Source organism: Apis cerana, linkage group LG8, assembly GCF_029169275.1.
Source record: "Apis cerana isolate GH-2021 linkage group LG8, AcerK_1.0, whole genome shotgun sequence".
Lineage (NCBI taxonomy): Eukaryota > Metazoa > Arthropoda > Insecta > Hymenoptera > Apidae > Apis > Apis cerana.
The window spans coordinates 8,440,372-8,467,302 of NC_083859.1; the positions used below are offsets into that span (position 1 = coordinate 8,440,372).

The 26,931-nt window shown below is 25.7% G+C and overlaps 5 protein-coding genes and 1 long non-coding RNA gene across 7 annotated transcripts; 3 read left to right on the top strand and 3 right to left on the bottom strand.

Moving 5' to 3' along the window:
• The first annotated feature begins 704 nt into the window (after nucleotides 1-704).
• On the top strand, nucleotides 705-10,006 carry LOC107996437 (procollagen-lysine,2-oxoglutarate 5-dioxygenase). Of its 2 annotated transcripts, XM_017054473.3 has the most exons (9): nucleotides 705-847; nucleotides 3,147-3,381; nucleotides 3,455-3,795; nucleotides 3,856-4,309; nucleotides 4,388-4,615; nucleotides 7,701-8,022; nucleotides 8,111-8,215; nucleotides 8,387-8,533; nucleotides 9,095-10,006. In XM_017054473.3, exons 1-9 carry the CDS (start codon nucleotides 754-756, stop codon nucleotides 9,377-9,379), a joined length of 2,211 nt encoding a protein of 736 aa, XP_016909962.1. In that variant the 5' UTR covers nucleotides 705-753; the 3' UTR covers nucleotides 9,380-10,006. The 2 variants fall into 2 exon arrangements, with proteins under 2 accessions (XP_016909962.1, XP_061934667.1); XM_062078683.1 differs by lacking the exon at nucleotides 9,095-10,006 and having other exon boundaries at nucleotides 8,316-8,434.
• On the bottom strand, nucleotides 4,642-7,561 carry LOC107996443 (immunoglobulin domain-containing protein oig-4). Its single transcript, XM_017054485.3, has 5 exons — nucleotides 6,773-7,561; nucleotides 6,560-6,711; nucleotides 5,314-5,494; nucleotides 5,087-5,236; nucleotides 4,642-5,011 (listed from the first exon to the last, which is right to left on the bottom strand). The coding sequence occupies exons 1-5, from the start codon at nucleotides 6,956-6,958 to the stop codon at nucleotides 4,853-4,855; spliced, it is 828 nt and encodes a 275-aa protein (XP_016909974.2). The 5' UTR covers nucleotides 6,959-7,561; the 3' UTR covers nucleotides 4,642-4,852.
• Nucleotides 10,007-10,371: 365 nt separating the features above from the next.
• On the bottom strand, nucleotides 10,372-12,782 carry LOC107996439 (vacuolar protein sorting-associated protein 37A). The gene is made up of 5 exons (XM_028666068.2): nucleotides 12,640-12,782; nucleotides 12,107-12,296; nucleotides 11,925-12,039; nucleotides 11,336-11,848; nucleotides 10,372-11,259 (listed from the first exon to the last, which is right to left on the bottom strand). Exons 1-5 carry the CDS (start codon nucleotides 12,726-12,728, stop codon nucleotides 10,913-10,915), a joined length of 1,254 nt encoding a protein of 417 aa, XP_028521869.1. The 5' UTR covers nucleotides 12,729-12,782; the 3' UTR covers nucleotides 10,372-10,912.
• Nucleotides 12,715-19,201, top strand: LOC107996440 (myo-inositol 2-dehydrogenase). Its single transcript, XM_017054478.3, has 5 exons — nucleotides 12,715-12,853; nucleotides 16,860-17,037; nucleotides 17,210-17,449; nucleotides 17,773-18,154; nucleotides 18,670-19,201. The coding sequence occupies exons 2-5, from the start codon at nucleotides 16,958-16,960 to the stop codon at nucleotides 19,117-19,119; spliced, it is 1,152 nt and encodes a 383-aa protein (XP_016909967.2). The 5' UTR covers nucleotides 12,715-12,853; nucleotides 16,860-16,957; the 3' UTR covers nucleotides 19,120-19,201.
• Nucleotides 19,202-19,608: 407 nt separating this feature from the next.
• On the bottom strand, nucleotides 19,609-24,523 carry LOC107996438 (protein DDI1 homolog 2). The gene is made up of 6 exons (XM_017054475.3): nucleotides 23,041-24,523; nucleotides 22,379-22,597; nucleotides 22,049-22,303; nucleotides 21,335-21,640; nucleotides 21,124-21,264; nucleotides 19,609-20,810 (listed from the first exon to the last, which is right to left on the bottom strand). Exons 1-6 carry the CDS (start codon nucleotides 23,300-23,302, stop codon nucleotides 20,596-20,598), a joined length of 1,398 nt encoding a protein of 465 aa, XP_016909964.1. The 5' UTR covers nucleotides 23,303-24,523; the 3' UTR covers nucleotides 19,609-20,595.
• Nucleotides 23,133-25,066, top strand: LOC133666599 (uncharacterized). Its single transcript, XR_009830961.1, has 2 exons — nucleotides 23,133-23,555; nucleotides 24,629-25,066. It is a non-coding gene; the product is annotated as an uncharacterized LOC133666599 (long non-coding RNA).
• The last annotated feature ends 1,865 nt before the right edge of the window (nucleotides 25,067-26,931 follow it).

Genomic DNA, 26,931 nt, shown 5'->3' on the forward strand with positions numbered 1-26,931 from the left:
ATTAAACGTTATAAAACGAAAGACTTTTGTGATAGCAATATAAAGGGTAAGTAATATTACAATATACTATAAAATAATTGTAAAATTATTCATAATATATTTCTTTTATATCTTATTCGTTTAAGTTTAAAAAGTTAAAAGAGAAATTATTTTTGATATATTCAAATAATTCATAAAGGATTACCAACTTTAAAATTTAGAATTTTATTAAGTTGGTACATTGTAAAGTGACATCTTCAAAATATTATCGACAGTGCACATTTATTTAGTCGATAATTATTTTATGCGTATTACATACATAGTATTTATAGTGTTTCATAATTAATAACATATAAATATATAAAATATTGTTATCTTTTGTCTAATATTTCAAATATTTCAAAGGTACAATAAAATCAATTTTTTATTCTAAATCTATAATAAAATGGGAGTGACACAACATATACTAAAATTCGATACTGTGGTTTTTATCACTTTCAACTTTATTAAATTAATTAAAACACAGAGTAGTTATTCATATTTAAATTATTATTGGTTTATCATTAATCGAAAATGCCCATAAAAATCATTTTATGTTTACTCAAAATAGTAAATGAAAGACAGGTGCCGAACGTAGTTGTCAAAGGTAGTAACTTTCGTTCAAAAAGTGTGGGAGTAGTTACGAACTTGCTTTCTGTCCTTCGGAAGTAGTCTTAGCCAGAACAGTGCATTTGATACGTTCTTCTGTGCGTTCGCGGTACTTTTCAGTCTAAAATGCGTGCAAAGAACGTTGGATGCTATCTTTTTTGGAGTTTGTTTCTAGCCTACCACGTGGTTAGCGAGACTCCGCCATCAATAGACAAAGACGGTAATAGTTCATTGTAGCTCTCTTAACTTTACGATTAAAAAAGGAATATTTGTTTGTTTTATAATTAAGTTAATGTTTATGAAAAATTCATTTAAATTAATTTTTAATATAAAGAGAAGATAAATTGAAACAATTATTAATGTTTATTTTATCATTCTTAATTATTAATTTTTATTATATTGTATCATTAATCAGTTCGATAGAAAATACAAACAGGAAAATAAAAATTTTTTTTAGTTTATTTTATTATTTTTATTTTTTTTTAATTATACATTTTCAATATTAATTTTATACGAAAAAATCATTTAAATTATACAAAATTAATCATGTATGTTTCAGAAGAAAATATTTTTAAAATTTTATAATACTTAAAATACTAAAATAATTAATCCATTTTTCTAAATATTGTTTTATTTTATTTAACATAAAAATTTTTGAAAAATTATATTCGTGGTATTAATGTTAAGTTTTACAAAGATGAAATTTTGTAATAATCTTGTTTATTACTTCTTTTATAATCTTTTAAAAAGGAAAGTTTTTGGTACATGACCTAAAAACTGTATAAGATCTTATAACTTGAGTTTTTTAATTGATTATTTTAAAATAATTTATTTTTTACATTGATGAAATCTAAATTTCATTTATTTTATTTATCAAGTGATTATGAACTAAAAAAAACAATTTAACTTTTTTTATTTATTTATGTACGAGATTGCAATATTTCTATCCATGACGTAAGTTTAAAAAAGAAAAATTAAAAAAGAAAATGATTTATTATTTATATTTTCTTGCCGATATATTATTAGATTTACTGAATTAATGTATATTACAAAAAGAATAAAAGAAATTATTAAAAGTTATTTATAGAATATATAAATATATTATAAAATTACTAATAAATATTTATTAATATTAAGATAATGAAAATCAATCTATAATATAAATTTTTTAAGGAATTAAATACATAATTAATACATATTTACTTATGAATATGTATATTTGATTAATATTTAGTTAATATATAGTTAGGGAAATATATAATTGGAACATTAAAGAAAGACAAATCATATCAAGCTGATGTATGTATAGAGTAATATGCATCCTTGAATCTTTATGGAGCAACTTGACACTTCTTACAATGATATAACTGTAGCAAAAAAATAATATTTTTCAAATAATATTCTAAAAATTAATTGCATATGTTTAAAATAATTAATTATAAAAATTAATTATTATAAAAGAAATATTTTACAGTTATATTTAGCATTAAATAAACAAAAGAAATTTATTTTTTTTTTTTTAAGTTAATTAGATTATACGATATTGTTATCTTCCATTTCCGGTTACACGGGCATATGACATTATGAAGATATCTTTTTTTTTTAATCTTTTTTCGTTATGGTATTTTTTTCATGTATTTTTTAAAACTATTTTTTTAAAAATTAACTTAAAAATAATACGATAATTAATTAATATTTTCAATAAAATTTTACTTGAAAAATCTCTTCAATAATTTTAGAAATAAAAAAAATATTACGCATATTTATATATTATTAATGTCAATTATTTGCTTATCAATAATTTAATTATAATTAAATAAATATATAAAAATGAAGTAAATTTTTTTTATAGAAATAAAATTAATTTTTTCAATTTTTTACTTCTAAATAGGAATGTTAGATTTTACAATTTGAAATTTTTTTAATAATTGAAGAAATTCATTTTATCAATAGTTTTCTTGAGAGATGACGTGACTTTTAACACGATGCAAGCTATATTATATTCGAATCATGATGTCACGTAGAAAATGTAGCGCTTATGAGAATCGTTTAGTTACTACTCGTTCAATGAACTGAGTTGATATTATTTCTCCAGAAATAGATAAACTCTTTGACTTCTAAGAGAGTCAAGAATGCTATAAAAAGAAGAAATGAAAAAATACAATTTTTCTTAATTTTACAAAATTTATTTAAATAAAAAATTTATTGAACTTAAAAATTTGTTTATTATTTTTCATCATTTTATTTATTATTTTATTGATCAATTGTTGTAATATAGAATTATTATATGCTTAATTATAATATCTTACATTTTTTAAAATTATATATCGTGAAAATCTCTATTCAACATTTTTAAGTGATTCGTCTTCAACGAAGAAGTGATTGATTATATTTGAATTATTTACGAGTTATTATTGTAATTTAAATTTAAATTTTTTGAAATTATGAGATAACTGTTTATTATATCAATTTTTTTTTTCATTTATTTTAGAATATTATAAATGTCATTTAAATTGCAGATGTGCTCATATTCACTGTCGCTACGAAAGAAACCGATGGATATAAAAGATATCTTAGATCAATCGATGTTTATGGATTTCGCGATAACTTAAGAGTTCTTGGTATGGGAACACCTTGGCTAGGCGGTGATCATGTAAAAACTAGTATAGGAGGTGGATATAAAGTTAATCTTTTAAAGAAAGCTCTTGAAGAATATCAAAATGATGATGATAGGATAATTATATTTACGGACAGGTTTTTAATACAATGGTTTTTAATCTGTTTCATTTTTAAATCATATTTTAATAATAGTATCTTTCTGTTTCAGTTACGATGTAATATTTTTAAGTGACTTAACCGAAATCATCGATAAATTCAAGAACATGAACGCTAGAGTTTTATTTTCTGCAGAAGGGGCCTGTTGGCCGGATAGATCATTAGCTTCTAAATATCCTTCTGTAACACGAGGAAAACGTTTTTTAAATTCTGGAGGCTTTATAGGATATGCTTCAGATATATATGCGATTTTAACATATGCACCGATAAAAAATAAAGATGATGACCAATTATTTTATACTCTGGCATATCTTGACGAAAAATTAAGGGAACATCATAAAATTAAATTGGATCACAAATCTGTAATTTTTCAAAATCTTTATCTTGCCGTAGGTAAGTAAATAAAGAAAATAGAATAAAGATAATGAAGTTTATAAATTTATTTTTGCACAGGTGATGTAAAATTAAAATTTGAAAGTGGAAAGGCTTCCCTTTTAAACACAGTTTATAACACAGAACCATTAATACTTCATGGAAATGGTTATAGCAAAGAATCATTGAATTCTTTGGGAAATTATTTGGCTCATGCATGGAGTCCTGAAGAAGGATGTATAATGTGTTGGGAAGGAACAATAGAATTAAATAAAACGATACCAGAATCATATCCGATTATATTAATCGCTATATTTATTGAACGACCGACTCCTTTCTTGAACGAATTTTTAGCTACAATATATCAGCAAGATTATCCAAAATCGAAACTACATTTATTCGTCCATAACAATGTGGAATATCATCAAGATGTAATCAATAGTTTTATGAAAAATGTTGGATATGAATATAATACTAGTAAATTAGTTTCTGTGAACGATGCTATGAATGAAGTTGATGCAAGAAATTTGGCTATGTATGTATAGAAACGTATTTAAGTAAATTATTTTATATTAAACTTTTTTATATTTTAAAATAAACATTATTTTTTTAGGGATTATTGCTTATTAAAAGAATGTTCTGGATATTTCTCTATTGATTCTATTTCTCATTTAGATAACAAATATACTTTGAAACTTCTAGTAGAACAGCAACGAGAAATAATTGCACCATTATTGGTTAGACCATATAAAATGTGGAGCAATTTTTGGGGTGCTATAATGGACGATGGATTCTATGCTCGAAGTTTCGATTACATGGATATCGTGAAAAATGAACGCAGGTAAATATTAAAAATATTATAACCGGTTCCTTTAATGCAGTAAATTATATTTATTATCTAACTCAAAATGTATATACATATATATTTCGAGAATTAGAAACTAGGAACTATATACATTTCGAGAATTATTTCTTGTTTTTTTATGATTAATTATTTTAGATAGTATCTTAAAGATAATAATTTTAAACTTTATTTATAATTATTAAACTACTTTAAAAAATTATTTAATTATTAAACTTAATCAAAAGCAATAGAAAAGTCAGTCTTGAAAGATCTTCGATCAATACTATACATATTATCAGCTGTACATTCGTAAACTCCAGCATCCATTTGAGTTGCAGGATCTATTTCCAATTTTGATTTTACTTTATCTTCTCCAACTTGCCATTCATGCACCTTTATATAATAAATTTTTGTTGTTATATAGTTTCATATTAAATTATCATATTAATTAAAATTATCTATACTAACATGCAAGTAAAGATGAGTATAAATCTCAGCACCATCCTTGAACCATGTGATATGTGGTCGTGGATTTCCACGTGCGACGCAAAGGAAAACAATTTTGTGTCCTAAAACGTACTCCAAATCAAAGTGTGATGCCAACAATATTTTTGCACCCTAATTAAATATTTTTGAAAAACAATGAAGTAATTAAAGTATGAGTATATTTTATCTATAAATATTTAAATACATACATTATGATTATTATAATATTGATCACTTTCTGGATCACGATATTTTCCAGTGATAGGTAATCCTATTTGGACACGCGATCTGGTTTTTCCTCTGCCTCGTCCTCTTCGTCCAAGAATTTCCTGACTATTTAGCAGTAGTACGATTAACAAAAATAATATCACTGTAGAACGTGGCATGATAGTTTGAGAAAAGTAACCAAAAATGGATAGCCAAATCGATGTTTAAATTAGAGAAAATAGAAAAGTTTATATTATATTATATGTCGCAGATATTCACCGAGTACAGACAACGTATGACACAGAACTCCGATGTAACTAACAGTCACCTACTCATTGCTCCCCTAGTGTTCTCTCCTATCTATTACAGATGTATAGGCAGATCCTGCTAAACTACATGTATTATGTATATATACTGGTCATTTCTTGAACACCTATTGCAACTCGGTCATCACTGAATTCTAAATCGATTGATAAATTTTACATGATACTGGTTAACAAACATGATTCATATAAAAAAAAAAAATGAAAAATATAAGAAAGTTATTGCAATAATTTTATATCATATTTAATTCATGAATGGAATGATAATTTATTATATAAATTTGTGATGCTGTTTTCAATATACTTTATAGTTAGTACTATAGATATACTTACCACCCTTATAAGAGTCAATTGTGATTTAATGAATAAGAGCTGGGGGAACTTTAAATTTCCAAATGTGCTTTAATGCGTTGAAATACTTAACAATTGATAGCATTAATGCATTAAAGAAAATAACGAAATATATCGGATCTTTTCTTTTATTATTTTTTTTTTTAAATGAAACGTTTTTGATATTATAAAAATTTACAATCTAATACTATGAAAATATTATGTAAGTGAGAGAAAAAAAATATTTAAAAAAATTTTTTAAAAAACAAATTTAATTAGACTTATAACTAAATTTTGTGCTATGAAGTTAATAAATTATATCGTTTGGCATAAGTGTTGCAATTATAAAAGAAGTACTTTTTTTTTTAATAAGAAATCATAACATAATCCGTTCTAAAGCCACGACGATCAACCGCATACTGATTATCTGCTTGGCATTCGTAATATCCTGCATCTTTTTGCGTAGCAGGATCAATTTCCATCTTTGATTTTAATGTGTCATTACCAACAGGCCATTCATGCACCTATAAAGTATGCATGTTGCAATTTTCTAAATTTTGCTTATATAAAAATTCCTGTTTTTAATAATAAAAATACCTGGAAAAATTTATGATGATACAATTCAATTCCATCTTTCAACCAGGTGATCTCAGGTCTTGGAAATCCAGTAGCCATGCAGAAAAATGTGATCTTCCTTCCTAACATGTAATCCAGTTCAAAGTGTGAAGCTTTCACTATTCTCGCCCCCTAAAATTAAATAATTTGTAGTATTCATATCTCTATCATTGATAAATATCTTTTGACGTACATCTTTATTTTCATAATAATTAGCACTGGCAGGATTTCTGTGAGGAATCAGAATAGGCATTCGAGACTTGTAAACTCTTCCGCCACTGCGTCTGCTACCTCCTCTACCTCCACCACCTTTTGCTGCATCTGTGTTTACTAACAATGCGATAAAAAAGAACAGGCACAAAAATTGACATCTCTTCATTTGTTCTACGATTACAAAGATGCTCAATCTGTTTGAAAAAATTTTTCTAAACAGTGTACATACACTTTAGGAGGTATGAAGATACACTTAAGTGTATCTTAATTTTTAGGCAACTCTAACTTGGAATTATAACACTTGTTTTAATATTAACTTTTGTAAGGCATTATACGTTTATAGTTATGAGATAGAAATAGTTGCTTTGCTATAACAATTGAACTTCACTACAGAGCAATTGTTGGTGATAAAAGAAACACAATGTTCAAGTGTGCTTACCGACTACTCGGAAACTCTACTTTTGACAAGTGGTTAAACCGAATGTTTGGGCTTCGCCTGTCCCTACAGCCTAAAATATGAATGAACTATGCCCGATGGGCATGTCGTCATTGGTGACAGAGTTATGAATCTCAATTGGATAATTATGCATAACCCATTGCCAGTGTATTCATTGGCCAATCACGACATCACAATGATTGCCTTACAAAATATTGTCTCGCGGGACAAACAAATGTACTGATCCCTCCTATGACTTTGCGTTTGCTTCATTGGCCTTGAGATCCTGAGAATAGCAAAGCGATCAGATACCCATATATTTGTTATTTGTTAAATCAATTATTATTTGTATTATTAGTTTATTTGAAATCAATAATTCTTAATTTCTTATTTATCACCAATAATTATCTATTTTAAATTAAATTAAATTAAAAAACCTAATGATAAAATGATGTTGATTATGATATTTCAGGGGATTATGGAATGTACCATTTATTAGTAATTGTTACTTAATTAATTCAACACTAATAAGCAACAAAGAAACTCGTCCATCCTATTCAGAAGGCGATTTGGATACGGATATGGCGTTTGCTTATGCTAACAGAGAGCGATCCATTTTTATGTATGTTAGTAATAGACTTGATTTTGGACATTTGGTTAATCCAGACAGTTACGACATCACAGTGACCCATCCAGATTTATATCAAATTATTGACAATAAATTGGATTGGGAAAGAAGATACATCCATGAAAATTATTCGGAAAATTTTAACTCGAATCAAACTCCATTGCAGGTAAAGACATTAATTTTACACAAATTTCGAATATTTAATAACTTTATGAATCATTTTATTACTTAATTCGATTGAATTTTCATTATAGCCTTGCCCAGATGTATATTGGTTCCCCATAGTAAACGAAAGGTTTACCAAAGAATTAATAGATGTTATGGAAAATTTCGGAAAATGGTCAGATGGATCAAATCATGTATGATAATTTATGAATCCTTATAATCTTAAATATTATTCAAATTATACAATTATGATATATTTTATACTATATATAATAGAATAATTACATTTTTCAGATATTATTTATAATTCACAGAGTAAATATTTATTTTATTGCAAATCAATAATAAAGAAATTTTTTCAATAGGATCCGAGATTAACGGGTGGTTATGAAAATGTACCAACCCGTGATATTCATATGAATCAAGTAAAAAATGAGCCACAATGGCTATACTTTTTAAAGGAATACGTTAGACCTCTTCAGGAACTCGTGTTCACCGGATATTATCACGATGTAAGATATTTATCTCTTAATGCGTTTCAATTATTTCTAGGACCCACGTATCGAAGGTGGATACGAAGCTGTACCGACACGAGATATTCATATGAAACAAGTCGGTCTTCATGAATCTTGGTTAAATTTTCTTGACCAATATGTCAGCCCTTTACAAGAGCACGTCTTTATAGGCTACAGTACTAGTGTAAGAGTTATAAAAACAGGATTATGAATAAATGGGAATAGATTATTGGTTTCACGATATCTTGATTCATAAATAATTGCACCGTTGCACAAATTTCAGATTACAAAACACTGTTCTATAAATTTGGTTGCACCATTTCCTGGTGATAGGCTTCGTATTTGGGTCCATCGCAGATTTTTATAAAATTACATTAGATTGCTATATATATATATATCAAATTTATATAAATATTAAACATTAGTTAAAACAGTTACAGAATATATTTTATACAATTGAATATCAAAAATTGAAAAAAATTAGTCTATATTGTTTTCACTAATGTATTGTAGTGAAAAATGAATATTATTATATATATAGATAATTTAAATTTACAGCCACCTCGTGCCCTCATGAATTTCGTTGTAAGATATCGACCAGATGAGCAACCGTCATTGAAGCCACATCATGACAGTTCAACTTATACTATCAATATTGCTCTAAATAGAGTGGGAGTGGATTATGAAGGTGGAGGTTGTCGATTTATCCGTTATAACTGTTCCGTTACGGATACAAAACCAGGCTGGATGTTGATGCATCCTGGACGATTGACTCATTATCATGAAGGTCTTCGAGTTACCAGTGGTACTCGATACATTATGATTTCATTTGTTGATCCTTAATCAATATGTCGAATCATAGGGCATTCTTATAGATAATAAAAAATAAAAGAAAAAACTGTACAAAAATATTCAATTGTTCTCATATATATAAAATCTATGAGAAATCTATCTATATTAATTGAAAATTAGGATTGGGCATTTTTTATTTAAAATAAAAAAGAACAAATAATTATTTTTAAATGATATTGTTATTTTAAATAATAATAGAAAAAAATATGAGTAGAATTTAGATAAGAAGAAAATGACTTTGGGGAATAGAAATTCCACATAAAAAAAGCATTCATAGCAAAAAAACATTTTTATATTTTCATCATAAAATCAAATAACAAATATCTATTAGATATCAAATAAAATAACAAATAAAGAAATAATTTAATTTTAAAATATATTATTATTAAAATAATATTATTTAAAATAAAGTAACGTATAACAAATAAAAAATAAAATAAAAATTTACTTCGATAAAGCCCAATCCTGGTGGAAACTTAAACTGCCGATGTGAACGAAATATGTATTTCGAAAAAATAAGATTCTTATATCGATGTTATTTTTTTAATATAGAAAAAATATAAGTGTGAAACATTAGTAATCGTAAGTGTTTGTATAGAAATAAAATGTTAACTTGCATTTGTATTTATCATTTTGAAAATACCACATAACAATCACTAGTAAATCAGGTCATATTGTTACGTCCCTTTTTATTTTATTATTATTAAAAACTTGTTTTTTATGTTATTTACAACTTACGATTTCTACACAAATATATTTACATTTTAATTTATATCATTCAACGCAAAGCTTTGTTTCTTTTTACCAGAATTTAGCTGTGAATTTTAGATAATAATTATGGATATTTCCTAAAAAATTACACACGCCACACTGTTAAAAAAAAACATTTTCTCATTTCAGACTTCACGTATCTATACAATTATTAATTATATGTTACAATTAGGAACATTCGTAGGATAAGTAATCAGATTAACATCACTAAATAGCAAACTTTGAAAAATTGATTTAATCATATTCTCGCACATTTATTTACATAGTAAAAAAAAGTTCCTTGTCAGAGTGATATTAATTGCAATTGTAGTATGTCACAATGCAATAGCAATATACTTAAATTCATTTAAAAAACACTTTCTGTATGAAAAAATAAGTACATTTTAAATTAATTCAAATTATATATAGTCGTTTATCGGCTTGAACCAGCGCCTTTGGTTTTTAATATTTTTTTTTACATATATTTAATTAATTTCTTGCCATAGATAATTTCAATTAATTCGCACATATTATATAACTTAAATTTTTCATCCAGAATGCCGCATAATCTAATTAATTTTAATGTATATATAACAAGCAATGACGTAACTTTGCAACGTAATAATACGTTATAAAAATGTTCTCTGCCAGCGAGTATTTTTACCGCATAGATACTTGATAAACACGAATGCTATTCAAATTCACAGTTTAATTGAACTAGGCATTATTTACAGTTTGTTCAATTCATAGAAAAAGATAAGATTATACATGATTTTAATAACCCGCTCGTTTCAATTCATTTAACTGATGTGCTAATTTTTCCTCTTTAGTTCTTCTTGCTTGACCCAACTTTCTACATTCGATATAAGTGCTGAGAAAACGTTCAACATCTATTTTCCTATTTAAGAAATTCTCAGCAATTCGTTCACTTTCCTCGTGACTTTCATCTGCCGCTTTCCTTAAACATTCTTTTATGTGATCCGGAATAAATGCTTCAGATAATTTGTTATATCGTTGTATTAGTTGATCATATCTAGTTTTTAGTGCAGTAACGATCTGAATTTTATTTGCTACATCAGACTGCAATTCTTTAAGCTCGGGTTCTTTGGCTACATTAGCCTCTGAAAAATAGAAAGAAAAAATAAATTTTCGAAAGAACAAAATAATATTATAACGTTTTATCGGAAGTTATCTTACCGGCAGTTTTTTGGACCCAATCTATTGCATCATCAATAGCGGTGTTAATGTCTTTTAAATCGGAATGTTTATCCAGGAATTCATCTAATTTATCGTTATCTTCATTTAATTGTCTCAATTCCTCATTAGTCAAATTATTTAATTCTGGAAACACTACACTCTGCCGTAGCTTAGTTTGTGTTTGATTCGGCAATGATTGTTGATGATAATTCGCGTTCACGTAATGCGAATTCAAATATGTTCCAGGTTGATTTGAATTGTAACCTGATGCATCTGTACCACTTCTCGAACATGCAATATATGCTGAATGTTGCGAGGGAGAACCGAATTTTGTATGACTGTCCGTCACATACGCGGTACTCGAATTCGTATGATTGTAATTATAAATACAAGTATTTGCACTGGCAGATGAATACTGTGGATATTGAGTGGTATAATAAGAATTGTATGATGTTGGTGGAATTTCTGGATACTGTTGTAAGGAATACGATGGAGAATTTCTTTCTTGTGAATCTGTAATTTATATTATAAAAGAATAATAAATATTTTATCTTTTGTATTATTACACTTATTTCAAAAACATGTGTACCTCTATGAGATTTCACAGATCCAGGAGAAATATCTTCTAACAGTTGTGGAGGATTTTTACTAAATTCTCTAATGATAGCTTGAACAACACGACCAAGATCACTGTGCACTGTAAACTGATATGTAAAACCAAATGATCTTTATGATTCTAAATAAATAAATTATAAATATAAAAGATGTTACATTAAGTAGTCCTGGTGCGCTTGTGATTTCACTATGTTCATTACACCAAGGATGATTTATGGGTGGAGAGACCCTGAGCACTGGTTTTTCCAACGGAAACTCCGGTGACAAAGAAACCATAATAGCCATTCTCCTTTCCCTAGCATTGAATTGTACTTGATACTCCACATCTTCTCTTAATTCTACTACACTATAACACATAATAATTTAAAAAATATGAAAAAATTGTATCAAAGTTGATTCGATTGAACAATATAGAAAATTATAAAATATTTATTTTTAGGTCAAAAGAGAAACCCTAAAAATTAAACTAGATGTATATCATAATAATGACAGTTTCTCTTATGACGGACGCGTAAATGAAAATTTTGATTTATGTTAAATAATTCATATATTAAATTTTTTCTTTATCTTTCAAATAAAAATCATAAAATGCTGCATCTTATGTTTGTATAAAAAATATACGAAAATAAATAAATACATTAATGCAAATAAGGTTAAAGAAGAGAGGTTACAATCGAAAATTTACTTACTTGTCGTTAAAAATTTTCAGGGTGTCGATTTGCCGTTTTCTCTTGACTGCGACATTTTCATTTTCGCCACGGAATATTCGCGATATCATTTAAAAGGGTTAAATCTAGATAAAACATTCGTTTTATCCTTCGACTTCCCTGTCAAATTAACCATCCAACAGCAGAACAGCTGTTTCGGTCTTCGTCACACTTCACAGGAGAAATCGAGATCTGTGTAATATTAGCAGTATTTTTTTATATTATATACTATCATTAAAAAATTTTAATTATATTAAAATATGAATCATTTTGAACACAGTAACTTTCATACACATTAATTCAAGCGATCAATATAATTGACTTATATTTTAATAAAGACACGATAATAATTTCTGTTTCATTACTTAGGCCAAGGTCAATAAATTTCTTTGTTAACCAAAAACAAAAATAAAAAAATGAAAAAATTATTTTTATAGTAATTATCACGAAAATAACTTTCGAAAAATTCAAAATAAATAAATACAATTTTGATGGTTATATTACTGTTTTGTAATCACTACTTATATATAATCATCTTATTAATAATTTTTTTGATTATATGAATAATTTTTTTTTAATTTATTTAAAATATTATTACTATATGTAATATTCAATATTGTATGTAAATATAACATATCAATTCGTACATAAAATAATTTCTAACTTATTTATTATATAGATATATATTCTTATTCTTATATTTCTTTATTGAATTATTTTAAATTAATTAAAATCAATTTTCTATTCGTCAATAAAATAGAAATTATATAGTATTCTTTACATAATTGTCAAATTTTGAATCAATAAAAAAAGCAATATCATTATTTAGACCAACTCAAATTGAGAATATCAAGCTAAAAATTGTCAGATATCAGGAATACATATATGCATAATTTGAAAGAATTCGTAATTTTAATTTTTAGTATTTAATTAGTAACACCATCTTTTTGAAAAATGTTCAAACTTGTTACTATACTATTATCGACAACAAATGAAACTTCTTTGATCTGGAATCATTACTTCGAAAACTCCATCTATTGAATATTAAAAATATTTTTTTAAAAACAGTTATGAGATGACATTATTCTTCAATTCTATTATTTTATCTTATTTTTGAAAATGTCTTTAAAATTTAACAGATGGCACAAATGGTTAATTCTTACAATATCTCCATTCTTCTACTTTTTACTCTTTTCATCTATATTTATATTTTATTTGCGGTAGTCTAGAGATGGCACTAATTGATTAGAATTTTTATTTCATTTACTTTGATCTGTAAAATTTATACGTTCAAGAGAGGACTCTATTTAATTTTTTTTATTTTTTTTTATCTTTACCGTTTTTCATCTAATCTAATTATTAAAAATTTTGATAGAATTTAATTTTTTAAAAAATTTTATTCAATTTTTATATGCCAAAGATCATAAAAATACATCTCATTTGCGATGTTTACTAATATTTTGCACTGCATAAAGTGTTTATAATTCACCAATTATCGAAGAATTCTTGCGCCATAAAATTCTTAAACTCACACAAATGTTGTTAATAGCGAATTGGTAGATAAATGAGAATATAGATAAAAACTGATAGGTTACGGGGTGATGGAAAAAAATGAAATTCATAAAAAGTTCCATTGTAAGAATTGATAAATAATTTATATATATAATAAAAATTAATAAAATAATATTTATTTATTTATCACTGCATCTTTTTCGTGTTTGAAGATAAATAAAATTTATTTTTATGGAAGCTAAATAATTATATTGAAAGAATATTATTCTTAAAATATAAACAATTTTAATTTCATCAAATTACAATTAAAATTTTTAATCATATAAACCGATAAAGTTATCAAAAGAAACCGAATTAAACAAAATTTTATCGTTTTGGAAGTAAAATTTATGTACGAACATGGAAATTGAAAAGTCGACAAAAAAATAAATATAACATTAAAGTTATTTATTGTCTGACAGAAAAGATGATACTAAATTTATAAAAATTTTTAATAGATAATTTTTATGCAAGATAACTTTTACTTCAGGATTTCTTCTGTTTTATTTTTTCATTCTTAACAATTATATAAAATATATTATTCAAAATATTAAAATATTCACATGAATAAATTTGTTCTATAAATATGTTATCCTATAAATAATAAATTATTTTTATATAATAGAAAATTATCTATTTCTTTTTTTTATAAAAATTATATTTATAAGATTATTTAATAGTTAAAACTTTAAATATTTTAATTTTTCATACTTAATTTTCTAAAATTTTAATTTTGGAATATCAAAGTCTAATTTTAGAATTATGAATCTAATTAGTTGTAGAATTCTATTTTAATCAATGTAATAAATTCCTTACTAAGTATGTGTCAATAATTCGTACATTTTATTCGTTATTTAATAATTTCATTGCTTGTATAATACGATAATTTTGTATGCAACTTGTATACATATATATATATAATAAATATATAAATTTTATAAAATTTGTTATATTACAATTTATATTTCGATTTCAAATATTCGATTCTGACGCTCTAGCTAAATATATATAATAAATTTCAATTTAATATATTTTAATTTAATATATTTAACTAAATATATTTAAATTTCAATGTTTGTATAAACGAAATTATCATTTCGTTTATATAATATTATATGATCGATAACCTAGAATATATATTACTTGGAAAATATTTTTATTGCTTTTTTTCAAGATATTAAAATCTATAGATGTTTTTCAATAATTATATCTCGTATTTAAAATATTATATTCAAAATTTAGTTCAAAATTTTTTAATAGCTTTACAAATGTAGTAAAATTTTCATTTGAACCTCTAAAAAATAGAAATATAATAGAAATTTATTTTGAATTGATTTACTTTTTAATAAAATTCAAAATCATCATAATGAACATATAATTGTCATATAGCATAAAGTTAGGATTATAAAAAATAAAAAAAATTTTTTTGATCATTTAATAATGATGACTCATCATATAATGATAATAAACAGTTCTCATCAAATTATTAATCTTGCATATAATCTCTAGATACAGTAGAATCCTTTTTAACCAACTATAGAACTGCATAAATGAATGATTAATTATTATTATATAATAAGATCTAAATATAACATAATATATTATTGTCAATATTATAATAATAAATATCAGTATCAAATCAAATTGACAAATATATAACATATAAAAAAATAATAATACTATAAAAAATCACGATCCTTAATTTATAATGATCGTTAGCCGGTTAAAGCAGAATCGAAAAGAGAAAATACTGTATATGTATGAAAAAAAAACTATTGCTTTTTTTTGGTTTTAAACAAATTACTATATGAATATTATTTGAAAATGTGTAAAACATACACAATAATAAATATATACACAAAATAAATATATAATTGATTAAAAAAAAATGTATTCTTGACTTTTATATCTTCTATATGGCCAACTAAAAAAAAACATTAATAATATTAATTAATAATATCAATTAATATTAATTAATACATCTTTTTATCTTATATTTTATATACAATTTTTATATAAAATTTTTTATACATACAAATTTTATATATTATACTATTGATATTATTTTGTATATTGATTTCTTTAGTCTCTTAAATCATTTTAAATATGTTTTCCTTAATTTAGGAATAATTGATAAGTTATAGTTTCAAGTTTTATATTTTTAGACCTATATAATTATAAATATAATTATAAATTAAACGAAATGAATATCATTTAACAAATTTTACAAATTTAATGAATATTACTTAAATATTAAATATTCAAAATATAATAAAAAAAACGTAAAAGGAATTTAAACAATTTCAATAAAGTATTCAAATATAAAATTTAATTTTTAAATCATAAATCATAAATTATAATAGACATTATAGTTAAATTACTTAGATTTATTAATTTATCTTAATTAAATGTTTTCTTCTTTTCATATTTTTTTTTCCGTCAAATTAATCTTATCATTTTTCCACTAAAAAACTTATTTTAATAAACAAGCTGTGTTGTTATGTATAAAATTATAAAAATCTGTTTTGCGATTGTATCGTTTAAAATAGTAATCTTCACTAAGAAAAGATTTCTTCTCTCGCATGTCATCACATTTAATCGTATCATTTTTCCCCACTTTTATTAACCAGTTCATTTATATACATATACAGTAGGTCCATTATTCAGATAGAGTTTGGTCAAAGGATCTAAAGAATAATATAATCAGATTAATATAATAATTGATTATATATTTAAAATATAAGAAATTATGGCAACAGCAAATTTTAAAGATATTTCACCATATAAAACGAAACAATTTCCACCGGTCCAAGATTATCTTTATAAAGAGTAAGTAATTTTCAAGATCTTCAATATTTATTAAAATATTTGTGAAATCAGAGATTCATTTTTCTCTTCAAAATAACATAGAACACTTTTTTGGAATAATTTTTGTGAATCAATGATTGATTCTTTTTTATTATTTTTTTTATATTTAAAAACTAATTCAATATTATTACAGTTTTTTAGCGCATCTACAATTAAAAACTGATCATCATCCTCAAATAAAAGTTGCTCTATTTGGTGTTGGACGTGCCGGTACGATACATTTAGCTAATATTGTAGATAGTCCACGTCTTAAGCTGCTGTATATCGTAGATGATGTCGAATCTAACTGGACGAAACTTAAAGAGTATTGGCAACTCGATGATGTTATTTTTCTGAATAGTAAACAAGCAAACAAAGTGTTCAATGATCCTAAGTAATTTTCTTTCTTTTTTGTAAAAATATTTTTACTCACTAAAGAATTTTAATTCACTAATAGAAATCTTGATTAAATAATATAGTTAATATATATTTTAATAGATTAGATTAGAGGAAATAATTTCCAAAAAATTATTTAGTATTATTTAATCGTTTGTATCACAAGATAGATTACTATTTTTTTAAAATAATTTTCTTTAAAAAAAAATGATAGATACAAACTTTTCTGCAAATAATTTATTTTTAACAATAATGAAAGTATATTAAGCATAAAAAAAAATATATAGAGTTCAATCAATAATTAAAATTATTTTTCAATAGTGTAGATGCAGTTATTGTTGCTTCGCCTACATATACACATGAGACGATTGTAACAAAATCGTTGAAAGCGAAAAAAGCGGTTTTCTGCGAAAAACCGATAGCTGAAAACAGTCCCAACACGTTAACTTGTTATGAGACTGCAAAAAAAGTCGGCAAACCCCTATTTTGTGCTTTTAACAGGAGATTTGATCCTAGTTACTCTACTGTCAGAGACAGAGTCAGAAGTGGAGAAGTTGGACATGTTCATGTAATTAAAACAGTCTCCCGTGATTCTCCTCTTCCTAGTATAGACTATTTAAGAATATCTGGAGGAATATTCCATGATTGTATGGTCCATGATATTGATATTATTACTTGGGTTCTTGGAGAATACCCTATAAAGGTGAGAATCTTTGATTATTGCAATTAGTTATTATTGAATTAAAAATTAAAAAATAATTAATACCAGAGAATTTATTCATTCAATTGATTTTATCCAAATATATATATAGTGTTCATAATTCTTCCAATACTCTTAATTATTGCTTTTATTATTTATTTCCGAAGTACTTTAGATATAAACATTGTCAAAAATATCTTTTTGTTAATATAATTAATTTTCAATTTTAGTTTGATTTTTACAATTAGAATTTATGAATTTATACTTAAATTTGTATTATATAAGGAAAAGTCAAAACTTAAAAAAGTTAATATAATTTTATTTCCTCATCTTATTGTATATAGTTATAAATAAAAAAAATATTAATTTATTCTCTTTCAAAGAATATGATTTGAAAAATCAAAATATTTATAAAATTTTTTAATTATAATTTTTCAGGGAATTAAATAAATTATGTTTCTTTTTCATTCTTGTTAGAATTCATTCTATGGAGTTTTCATTTAAATATTTGCTTGCAGGTCGCCACTCAAGCATACGCACATATTCCAGAAATAAAAGCAATCAATGATTATGACACAGTGGTAGTTACATTACATTTCCCATCAGGTACTTTGGGAGTAATCGATTTGTCACGAAATAGCCCTTATGGTTACGATCAACGTCTCGAAGTATTTGGCCCTAAGGGTATGATATCTGCAGTTAATGAACAACCAATACACTGTGTTACCAGTCACAACGGTATCCAAGGTGTAAACAGTCCACCAATATGGTACTCATTTCCGAGTAGATTCAAAAATGCTTATCAAGCAGAATTGAATCACTTCATTGATATAGTGCTCGGTAAAGATGAGTCATCTGTCTTACCAGAACAAACTTTAGCTGTATCTAAAGTTGCATCTGCCTGCGAAGAATCCGCACGTACTGGTAAAATGGTAGAAATAAAATGGGCACCCAACGAATTACTGTAGAAAGCATGATTGTCCAACGAATTTTAATAATTCAAATATCATTCCGTTATCTTGTATCTTATAATATATCGTGATACATTTATATTATTCGTTTTTTTAATCCTTTAAGTCCCAATGTTATATCCATGCAACTCTCATTTCAAAAATTTGTCAAATTCAAATCTAGCTTTGATGAATTTATGAATTCATATTTAGCTTTTTTTTAAATAGTTTTTTTTATTTACAATTTCAAAAAATATTTTTTTTAATAAAAAATAATAATAAGCTTTTGATAATTTTTTTTAATTTACTTTTTAAACATTAGACATATTAGACAACTTACAATAAAAATTGATTTAATATCAATAACTTTGATTCAATTTTAGATAATGATTTAAAGATTTGGGCCTTAAAGAATTAATAACGTTTTAATTTTTTTCTTGAGGAAAAGGAGAAGAAAATTTTTGATTATTAAAATAATAATGTGCACATTAGTTCACACTAAAAGTAGAGTAAAAAAAAAAAAACTTTAGTGAATCTTGTTTGTTACATGTTTTTTTCTTTTCTTTTTATCGATATAATAATATAAAGAAAATACAGAAAAATACCATATACCCTAAATAGATAGTAACGATACAAAATTCACATTCTTTTTATAGTTTCGATTAGAATATTTATAAAAACGAAACAATAAAAATTCTTATAAATTTATAAGTTCTATTTTTATAAATTCATATTTTTTTGTCTATAATGTTTGCTCCTTTAAAAAAAGAGAAAATAATTAGAAAATCTTTATAAATTGGTCGATATGTCGACATGATTAACTTACGTTACAAAAAATCCTTTTTTAGTAAATTATAAAATTACAATGGAGGAACTTAATATTTTTGAAAGTTTACAAGCTAACTTTTCGCGAAGCTCGAAATATTCGTGAAATCGTGTGATATATTTCTTCAATAAAATATTATCTTCTTAAGTGCCTATTTCCGTTTGTTTTTCTAATCTAGTAAAAAATTCTTGTAAAATATCTATGAACGCAAAATTTTCACAAAAAACAATAAGCTTATTATTAACTCCTATTATTAACCTTTCTTTTAATTCATTCATGTATTGATTCCTAAATTTATGTATTGCGCTAATGATAGATTAGATTATCAAAGTATTTTAATTTCATAGATTCAAATCATGTTACAAATTTCTGTAATCTAATTAAAAAAAAAAGATGTAGCTAGTAAGTAATCATTTGTCATTAAAATGATATATTGTGTCTATATAGCTGTTCCATGAAATAAAATCCAAACACGATTTCATACTAAATGTCGAGAAACGAGTGCTTGCCTGAGCGATGAGTTTTGATTGTGCGGTTTCCAATACATCAAAATTTATAAAATCGATGTAAAAAGTCATTACCTAAAAATCAAGTACAAATCTTCTTTGTCTAAACTTTACTGCACAAACATGGAAACCTTCACAATACTTTTTCCTCCCTTTATTGCTTTAAAGTCTTAAGGATTTTGTGAACAATGCGTCCGTGGCTTGAGTTTTGTCTCCATTAAATCTACGTAATTCCGCAATAACTTCTATTCTGTTAAATCCTAGAGATTCGATTTCTTTTACTGTCTCCTCTGTGAATGGATCATGGGAAAAAACTGTGGTTTCTATAGGGCCTGATCTGCTTGATGTTCCACTCGAATTATTGCTTTCTAGGCCATCTAAAATATATATATATAAAAAAAAAATTTTTTTCTATTCTAACAAAATAAAAATAAAATTATCATCAACAAAATGCAAAGTATTTATCTGAAATTATTATATATAAATAGTCCAGGTAAATAAAAGGATATGTGTTTCAGCTAAATCTTCTTAGGGAAAAAAATTATTATTGAAATATTGTATTTTATTATAAAATATTCATAAAAAATTTAAATAGTATATAAATATGTACTGTTAATAGGATCAAAGGAAAATTATAATAGATTAAAAGGAATATTGGAAAAAAGGAAGCCTGGACAGATACATACTTACCAGGTTGCCGACGTTGTTTTTTTGCATCTCTAGAACCATGCTCTAATGCCCTTTGAGATTCTTTTTTGTTTTTATCATCTTCCACATCGTAATTACTCGCATCGCTATAACCGCTTAACCTGAGCCATTCTGGCAATTCCCCTAATGAAGTATTTACATTGTATAACAGACAAAAAAAATATTATATAATTATAGCAATGTTTAAGTTCACCTTCTGCTAAAAATGGAGTCTCTGCACCAGTAGTACCAATTTTTAACACATTTTTTTTTAAATCTATACAACATTGATGTCTTTTCAACATATCCAGACCAAGTAACATATCCATGCTTTGTTCCGCAAGCACAGTAAACGATGTCGTTAAATGGTCGTTTCCAATTTGAATTTGTACCATATGAATACGTCCAATAATCCGTTGAGTTCCAACACCATGAGCTATTCCAGCCCACCTTGAATCAACTAATCGCATTATATGGCATCTTTCGGCACATGCATCGGACATTATAGTTGATTGTGCACCTGATTTTTATATAACATATAATACATTAATAATTTTATATAATATATAATATATTAGTATATGATATAAAAATATTTTCCTAATAATATTTATGAAATTTCAAATATAAAAATATAACTAATATGAGCACAGAATCTTAGGATGTCTAAATTTAAACTACTCCCACTATGAAGAACCATATTGAAAAGAATGACTTTTAAAATACAAGAATTTAAAAATAGACACATAGTGACTAAACAGAAACCAAACAAAGATACTTAAAAATAATCTTGTCTCCAATCCAATAATGATTTTATTTTATTATTTTAGTTATTATGTAGATTAGATTTTAGTTATTATGTATTTATACATGTATTTAATTTTATTTTTATTATTTATAAATGTAAATAATATTATCAAATATTTACCTGTATCAATAAATGCTTTAACTGGGAATCCATTGACTTTACAATTAATATATAACATAACAACTGATCCAAATGTCTCTGGATTATACTCCATTGCAGCTTCCATATTTGCTTCAATATTTTTTTGCCTGATATCCTCTGCAATAAACCTTTGAGCTTCTGTATCAAATGGATCTGCATTCATCATTCTTAACCTCTGTGCTTCACGTTCTTCTCTCAATTTTATTTGCTCTCTAAGTACAGTGGTAAATTTTTCTACAAATCAAAAGTTATCATTAGAATAAACTCTTAAGTTTTCAAAATATTTTTATATATTATTGCACATCTCACCAAGGTTACCAGATAGTAAGGCACTAGCCAGTTTAGGATTATTCTGGCTAAGCAATGCTAATTGATCCGGATTAGCTAAGAACATATCTCGTATTATTTCTGGATCATCCTCTTTTCTAGGGTTTTGCATTCTTGCTATAGTACTGCTGGAAGCTGATGGTTGTCGACTATTGGATGCTCCTGGCACTGTGATGGAACTGAAGTCCAACATGGGAATAGCTAGAGTAATGTATCTTCAAATTTAGTACATTCTTTTTTTTACTATAGTAAGAGTGCGCTTTTAAATAATTGATCTGATTAAGCGCATAGCGACAAACTATCTTCAAATCAAACTCAACAAAAGTACAAAACTTGTGCTAAAATGAACAAGTGTGCGAATCGACAAAAAGGAATGAAATGAAAAATTCTCACACGAAGAAAAAACGTATTCTAATACATTATTCTAATATATTATAAAGCGAATTTATTGACAAATGTAATGAAACCAAAGGGATACATGCTCGATCGAATCTGTTAAGCTTAGTCCACTGGGATCGTGCGTTATAAATCTAGTAACATCTGATCGAGAGACGTGACAATACAGTAAAAAGAAACGTAAATCGAAGCCGAAAAGCTAACCTCACGACCCGCCTCGATTGCCACTTTAAATAATTGAAGCTGACCTCCATTAAAGGGGTGAAGGTTCAATTCGGCCCCGCTCTGATGCATGTGTTGCAAAATCACCACGTCACCGTCTCGGATCCCGTGATCTTTCAGCGATTTCTTGTCGTTCATCAATGGTAGACCATTGAAAGCGATCACCATCTCGTGGACTGGAACGTTGCTTTCAATCTCACACAGAGCCTTGAAACTCTCCAGCTCCATATCCTCGATGACGTCCAGCACGAAAATGTCGTCGCTGAGTGTGGTTACCGTTACCTTCATCGTGTTTACTAATTGTTCCGTGTGGATTTAATAATCGAATAATAATAAGAGAAAGAATAGGCAATAATAACAGTTACTTAGTGACAATAAATTTTACACAAGAATTTTTGCCGCTCCCCTCGCGCACGGGATGGCCGTACGAAGAGCGGCTACGGGATGTAAACAACAACCCAGCTCAGCGAAAATACTGACTAGCCTCAAGGCTCGACCTGAAGGCCATTTAAGTCACCTCGAGACATCGAAACAGATCGAGGTTGTGAAATTGTACCAATGCTCTTTTTTTACGCGGGAAATTTGAATTTCGATTTGAATATATCATTCTATTTCTCATTATATTATTAAATCGTTAACATATTATTAATACATTATTAATTAATAACTTTTTAGTTTTTTTAATTTTAAAAATTAAATTATTAACTTCTTTTTAAAATAGTGTTATTGTTCATGATTAATATTATCATTAGTAATAGTATTTTTTTATTTTTATGCGATATGATTTATTTTTTATTTATTTTTTAATTAATAAAATAAATATAAAAAATTAAAATTAAAATTTCTAATAATAATTAGTTAGATGGAATATTAAAATTATTAAGATATAAAGAAATTGTTCTGTTTTAACTTTGTAAGGTAACTTTGTAAGGTAATTTAGAATCAATGTACGTTATCGTCAATAGGGGGCAGAACAATGAACTATTTTAAATTTTTAAACGAAATATGTATATCGAATAATAAATATTTTTGTGTTTAATTTTTAATTTGAAAAATGGTTATTTTCTGTTTGAAAAAAGTAACATTAATATACATGATTTCACAGATGTTAAAAATATATGTATAATATCAGATTTGCAAATTCACAAAGGAGCAATCTTGTTAGATCACAATAGAATTAATTTGGATATTCAATTCTTATTAGATTTCAATATATAATCAGCGATCACTGAGATTCCATATATGCACAATTTGGAAATTAAATGTTCCATATGGAATATTCAGATTGATGGAATGATAACTTAATCTCCCTTAATCAATAAATCTTATCTTGATCTTTCAATGAAACCTATCTTGATCATTCAAACTGCTCGTAACATTAATAATTTTTCATTTAATGCGTTTATTTTATTTAAGAAAATTATATATTGTTACATAATTAACATTTATTCATCATTTTGTATATCGTATGCATTTCCATATAAACAAATAAATAAATATTACACACTCAATTACTTTTATGCATCTATTTTATAATTAATTGTAGATATATATTTAATTTAAATAGCATCACACTTCAAAATAAATATTTCTTAGAGGAATTTTTAATTCTAGATAAATATTGCACGATTCTAAAAATTCGTCGTATTTTGGAACATTTTGCGATATTCAATCGATATTGTGGTCAGAAAGAAGTAGGGGGTAAAGGTGGTGTACCCAAGCATGAAACGTTCAGGGGATCGTGCCCTCCTAGAGGGTACAGCCACGAGGACACCGCAGGGGATGCCATCCCTTATAAACCGGAAACGGATGTAGAAGTGGATATTAGACAGGTGGTTCAAAATTTCGCGTTGGACAAGGCTGATGGTTAAATTAGCGCATGATTTCGACAGCTCGCTTGATTACACTCATAAAACCGGATATTCCAGGGTAAATATTGTATAGCATTATTTCACGCTGGAAAATAGTATTTTATATACATTGTAGAATTTCATAAATTAATAAACAGTACTTGAAAAATATATATAATAAAAGTATCAAAATGAAAACTAACAGCTATGAATGTCAATCATTTTAATCTTTGCAGTTAAATTTTTATTTGCAAAATATCATATAAAATATTAAAATTTTATAATGGAATTAAACAAGATATTTAATATATTTATGATAAATATATTTAAAATATCGATTAATATGAAATTAAAAATAGAGATTTCATTAGATTGCAATATTTTTTGTACGATTGCAAATCGATTAAAACTGCAAGATGAATCGAGATATAAATCGATTTCACACTCCCGTTGAGTATAAATTAATAGACATTTACAGGGGTTGGTTATATTTTGAATGAATACCAAGATGTTCCGAGGGATACCGATTACCAGGTGTTAGACATGGGTCCCTGGATATACAAGGATATGCATAGAAAATCGATTAGATACGTATTTTGAAAAATGATGTGCTATTATAAAAAATCAATTTGTTTTTTAAATATATAGAAATTTCTTTACAATTTTGAAAGCAAAAATATTATTAAAAATTATAATATAAAATAAATATACATAATATGTTATAATATAATATAATAAAAAAATTTGTAAGATATAATTAATATAATAATTAATTATTTCTTTTAATAGATATAAAAGATAAATATTATTTTTTTTTAATAAAATTAAATTTAATAAAATTTTTTTATTGTAGTATTTAATTTTTCACTCGAATCGAATGCACACGTGTCCAGAGGATTTGCCATTTAATTCTAATCCCTTTCAGTTATCTCTCAATCTCGAGGATCCCGTTGCACAATGGATCTATCTCGATCTATGTTTTTCTTTGGGATTTGATTCGAACAATGGTTATGGCTTGCAATCCGATTTTTGCACCTGTATCTTAAAAAAAAATTGATAAAAAAAATTTATTATTGTAAAATTTATATTGTAGTTTTGGATTTTAATAAAATTTATTCACATTTACACATATTTTAATAAATTAACAATTAAAGTAAAGTAAAACTGCTGGAATTTATTATTAGCAAGATTTATAATATTGCAGACAATTTTAAATACTTGATCAATCAATTATTAAAATTGTTTATATGCGTATATTTTTGAAAATCGTTCTCTAAACCAGAAAATTGTAATCGTGGGAAAGAAAAAAATCGTTTACTTGATTTTCTCTGGAACAACAGATGGAACGAATAATTCATCCTGATGCAACGAACCCTCTTAATTTGTAGCGTGTTAATTGCTCAGTCTGGACGAATGTTTAGAGAAAGTTTTGTGGGAAATCGATAATAGACCATACTTTATATCCTATTGGTATTTCAAACAAAATTTTTTCATATTTTTGTTCATTTTTAATTATCAACGTTTTTCTCCATTTTATGTTATACTTATAACAATTTTTTCTTTACTCTAAAATATATATATATATAAACAAATTTTTGCTCTATTTTATTGAATTTTATACAATGTTTTTGGATGAAAATAAAAAATATTTTTAATACTTTTCTGATATTCCATATAATATATATCCTTCTATAATGATCCTTCCACAATCACCGGAAGTGAAAAAGTATTTGAGACTAGTTTCACGATTATCCATAAAAAGAGCATTCAAGGGAATGAATCAAAAGTGTAACGGAGGAAGAAATTGGAGGCACGTGTCATGCACATGTACCAGAAACATCGTGCAAGGGTTTATTCGAGGGTTAACCACTTTTGCGACATTTGGCCTGACTGGGGCAACGTATAATTATGCGTACCGTAACAGGTTTGATGTGATTTCTGCTATATTATTATCGTACCGCAAAATATAATTATATAATATCCCAACAATATGTCTTTCTGAAAAGATGAAAAAAAATTTTCAACCTTATTTAGTATTTTAAATAAAAAAACTTAGGCACACAATTT

Bases quoted from the DNA above. Each gene is read 5' to 3' on its own strand.
- LOC107996440 (XM_017054478.3), top strand. From the start codon at position 16,958: ATGGCAACAGCAAATTTTAAAGATATTTCACCATATAAAACGAAACAA. The intron at 17,038-17,209 runs GTAAGTAATTTT...ATATTATTACAG, and splicing joins CAAGATTATCTTTATAAAGA to TTTTTTAGCGCATCTACAAT. The intron at 18,155-18,669 runs GTGAGAATCTTT...ATTTGCTTGCAG, and splicing joins TTGGAGAATACCCTATAAAG to GTCGCCACTCAAGCATACGC.
- LOC107996443 (XM_017054485.3), bottom strand. From the start codon at position 6,958: ATGAAGAGATGTCAATTTTTGTGCCTGTTCTTTTTTATCGCATTGTTA. The intron at 5,495-6,559 runs ATTTTTATTATT...CTTTTCTCAAAC, and splicing joins CATCATAAATTTTTCCAGGT to TATCATGCCACGTTCTACAG. The intron at 5,012-5,086 runs GTTAGTATAGAT...TATTATATAAAG, and splicing joins ATACTCATCTTTACTTGCAT to GTGCATGAATGGCAAGTTGG.
- LOC107996439 (XM_028666068.2), bottom strand. From the start codon at position 12,728: ATGATATCGCGAATATTCCGTGGCGAAAATGAAAATGTCGCAGTCAAG. The intron at 11,849-11,924 runs GTACACATGTTT...TATAAATTACAG, and splicing joins ATCTGTGAAATCTCATAGAG to ATTCACAAGAAAGAAATTCT. The intron at 11,260-11,335 runs GTAAGATAACTT...TCTATTTTTCAG, and splicing joins TTGGGTCCAAAAAACTGCCG to AGGCTAATGTAGCCAAAGAA.
- LOC107996437 (XM_017054473.3), top strand. From the start codon at position 754: ATGCGTGCAAAGAACGTTGGATGCTATCTTTTTTGGAGTTTGTTTCTA. The intron at 4,310-4,387 runs GTATGTATAGAA...TTATTTTTTTAG, and splicing joins GATGCAAGAAATTTGGCTAT to GGATTATTGCTTATTAAAAG. The intron at 4,616-7,700 runs GTAAATATTAAA...ATGATATTTCAG, and splicing joins ATCGTGAAAAATGAACGCAG to GGGATTATGGAATGTACCAT.
- LOC107996438 (XM_017054475.3), bottom strand. From the start codon at position 23,302: ATGAAGGTAACGGTAACCACACTCAGCGACGACATTTTCGTGCTGGAC. The intron at 21,641-22,048 runs GTAAATATTTGA...TATAAAAATCAG, and splicing joins TAAAGCATTTATTGATACAG to GTGCACAATCAACTATAATG. The intron at 20,811-21,123 runs GTAAGTATGTAT...TATATATTTTAG, and splicing joins AAAACAACGTCGGCAACCTG to ATGGCCTAGAAAGCAATAAT.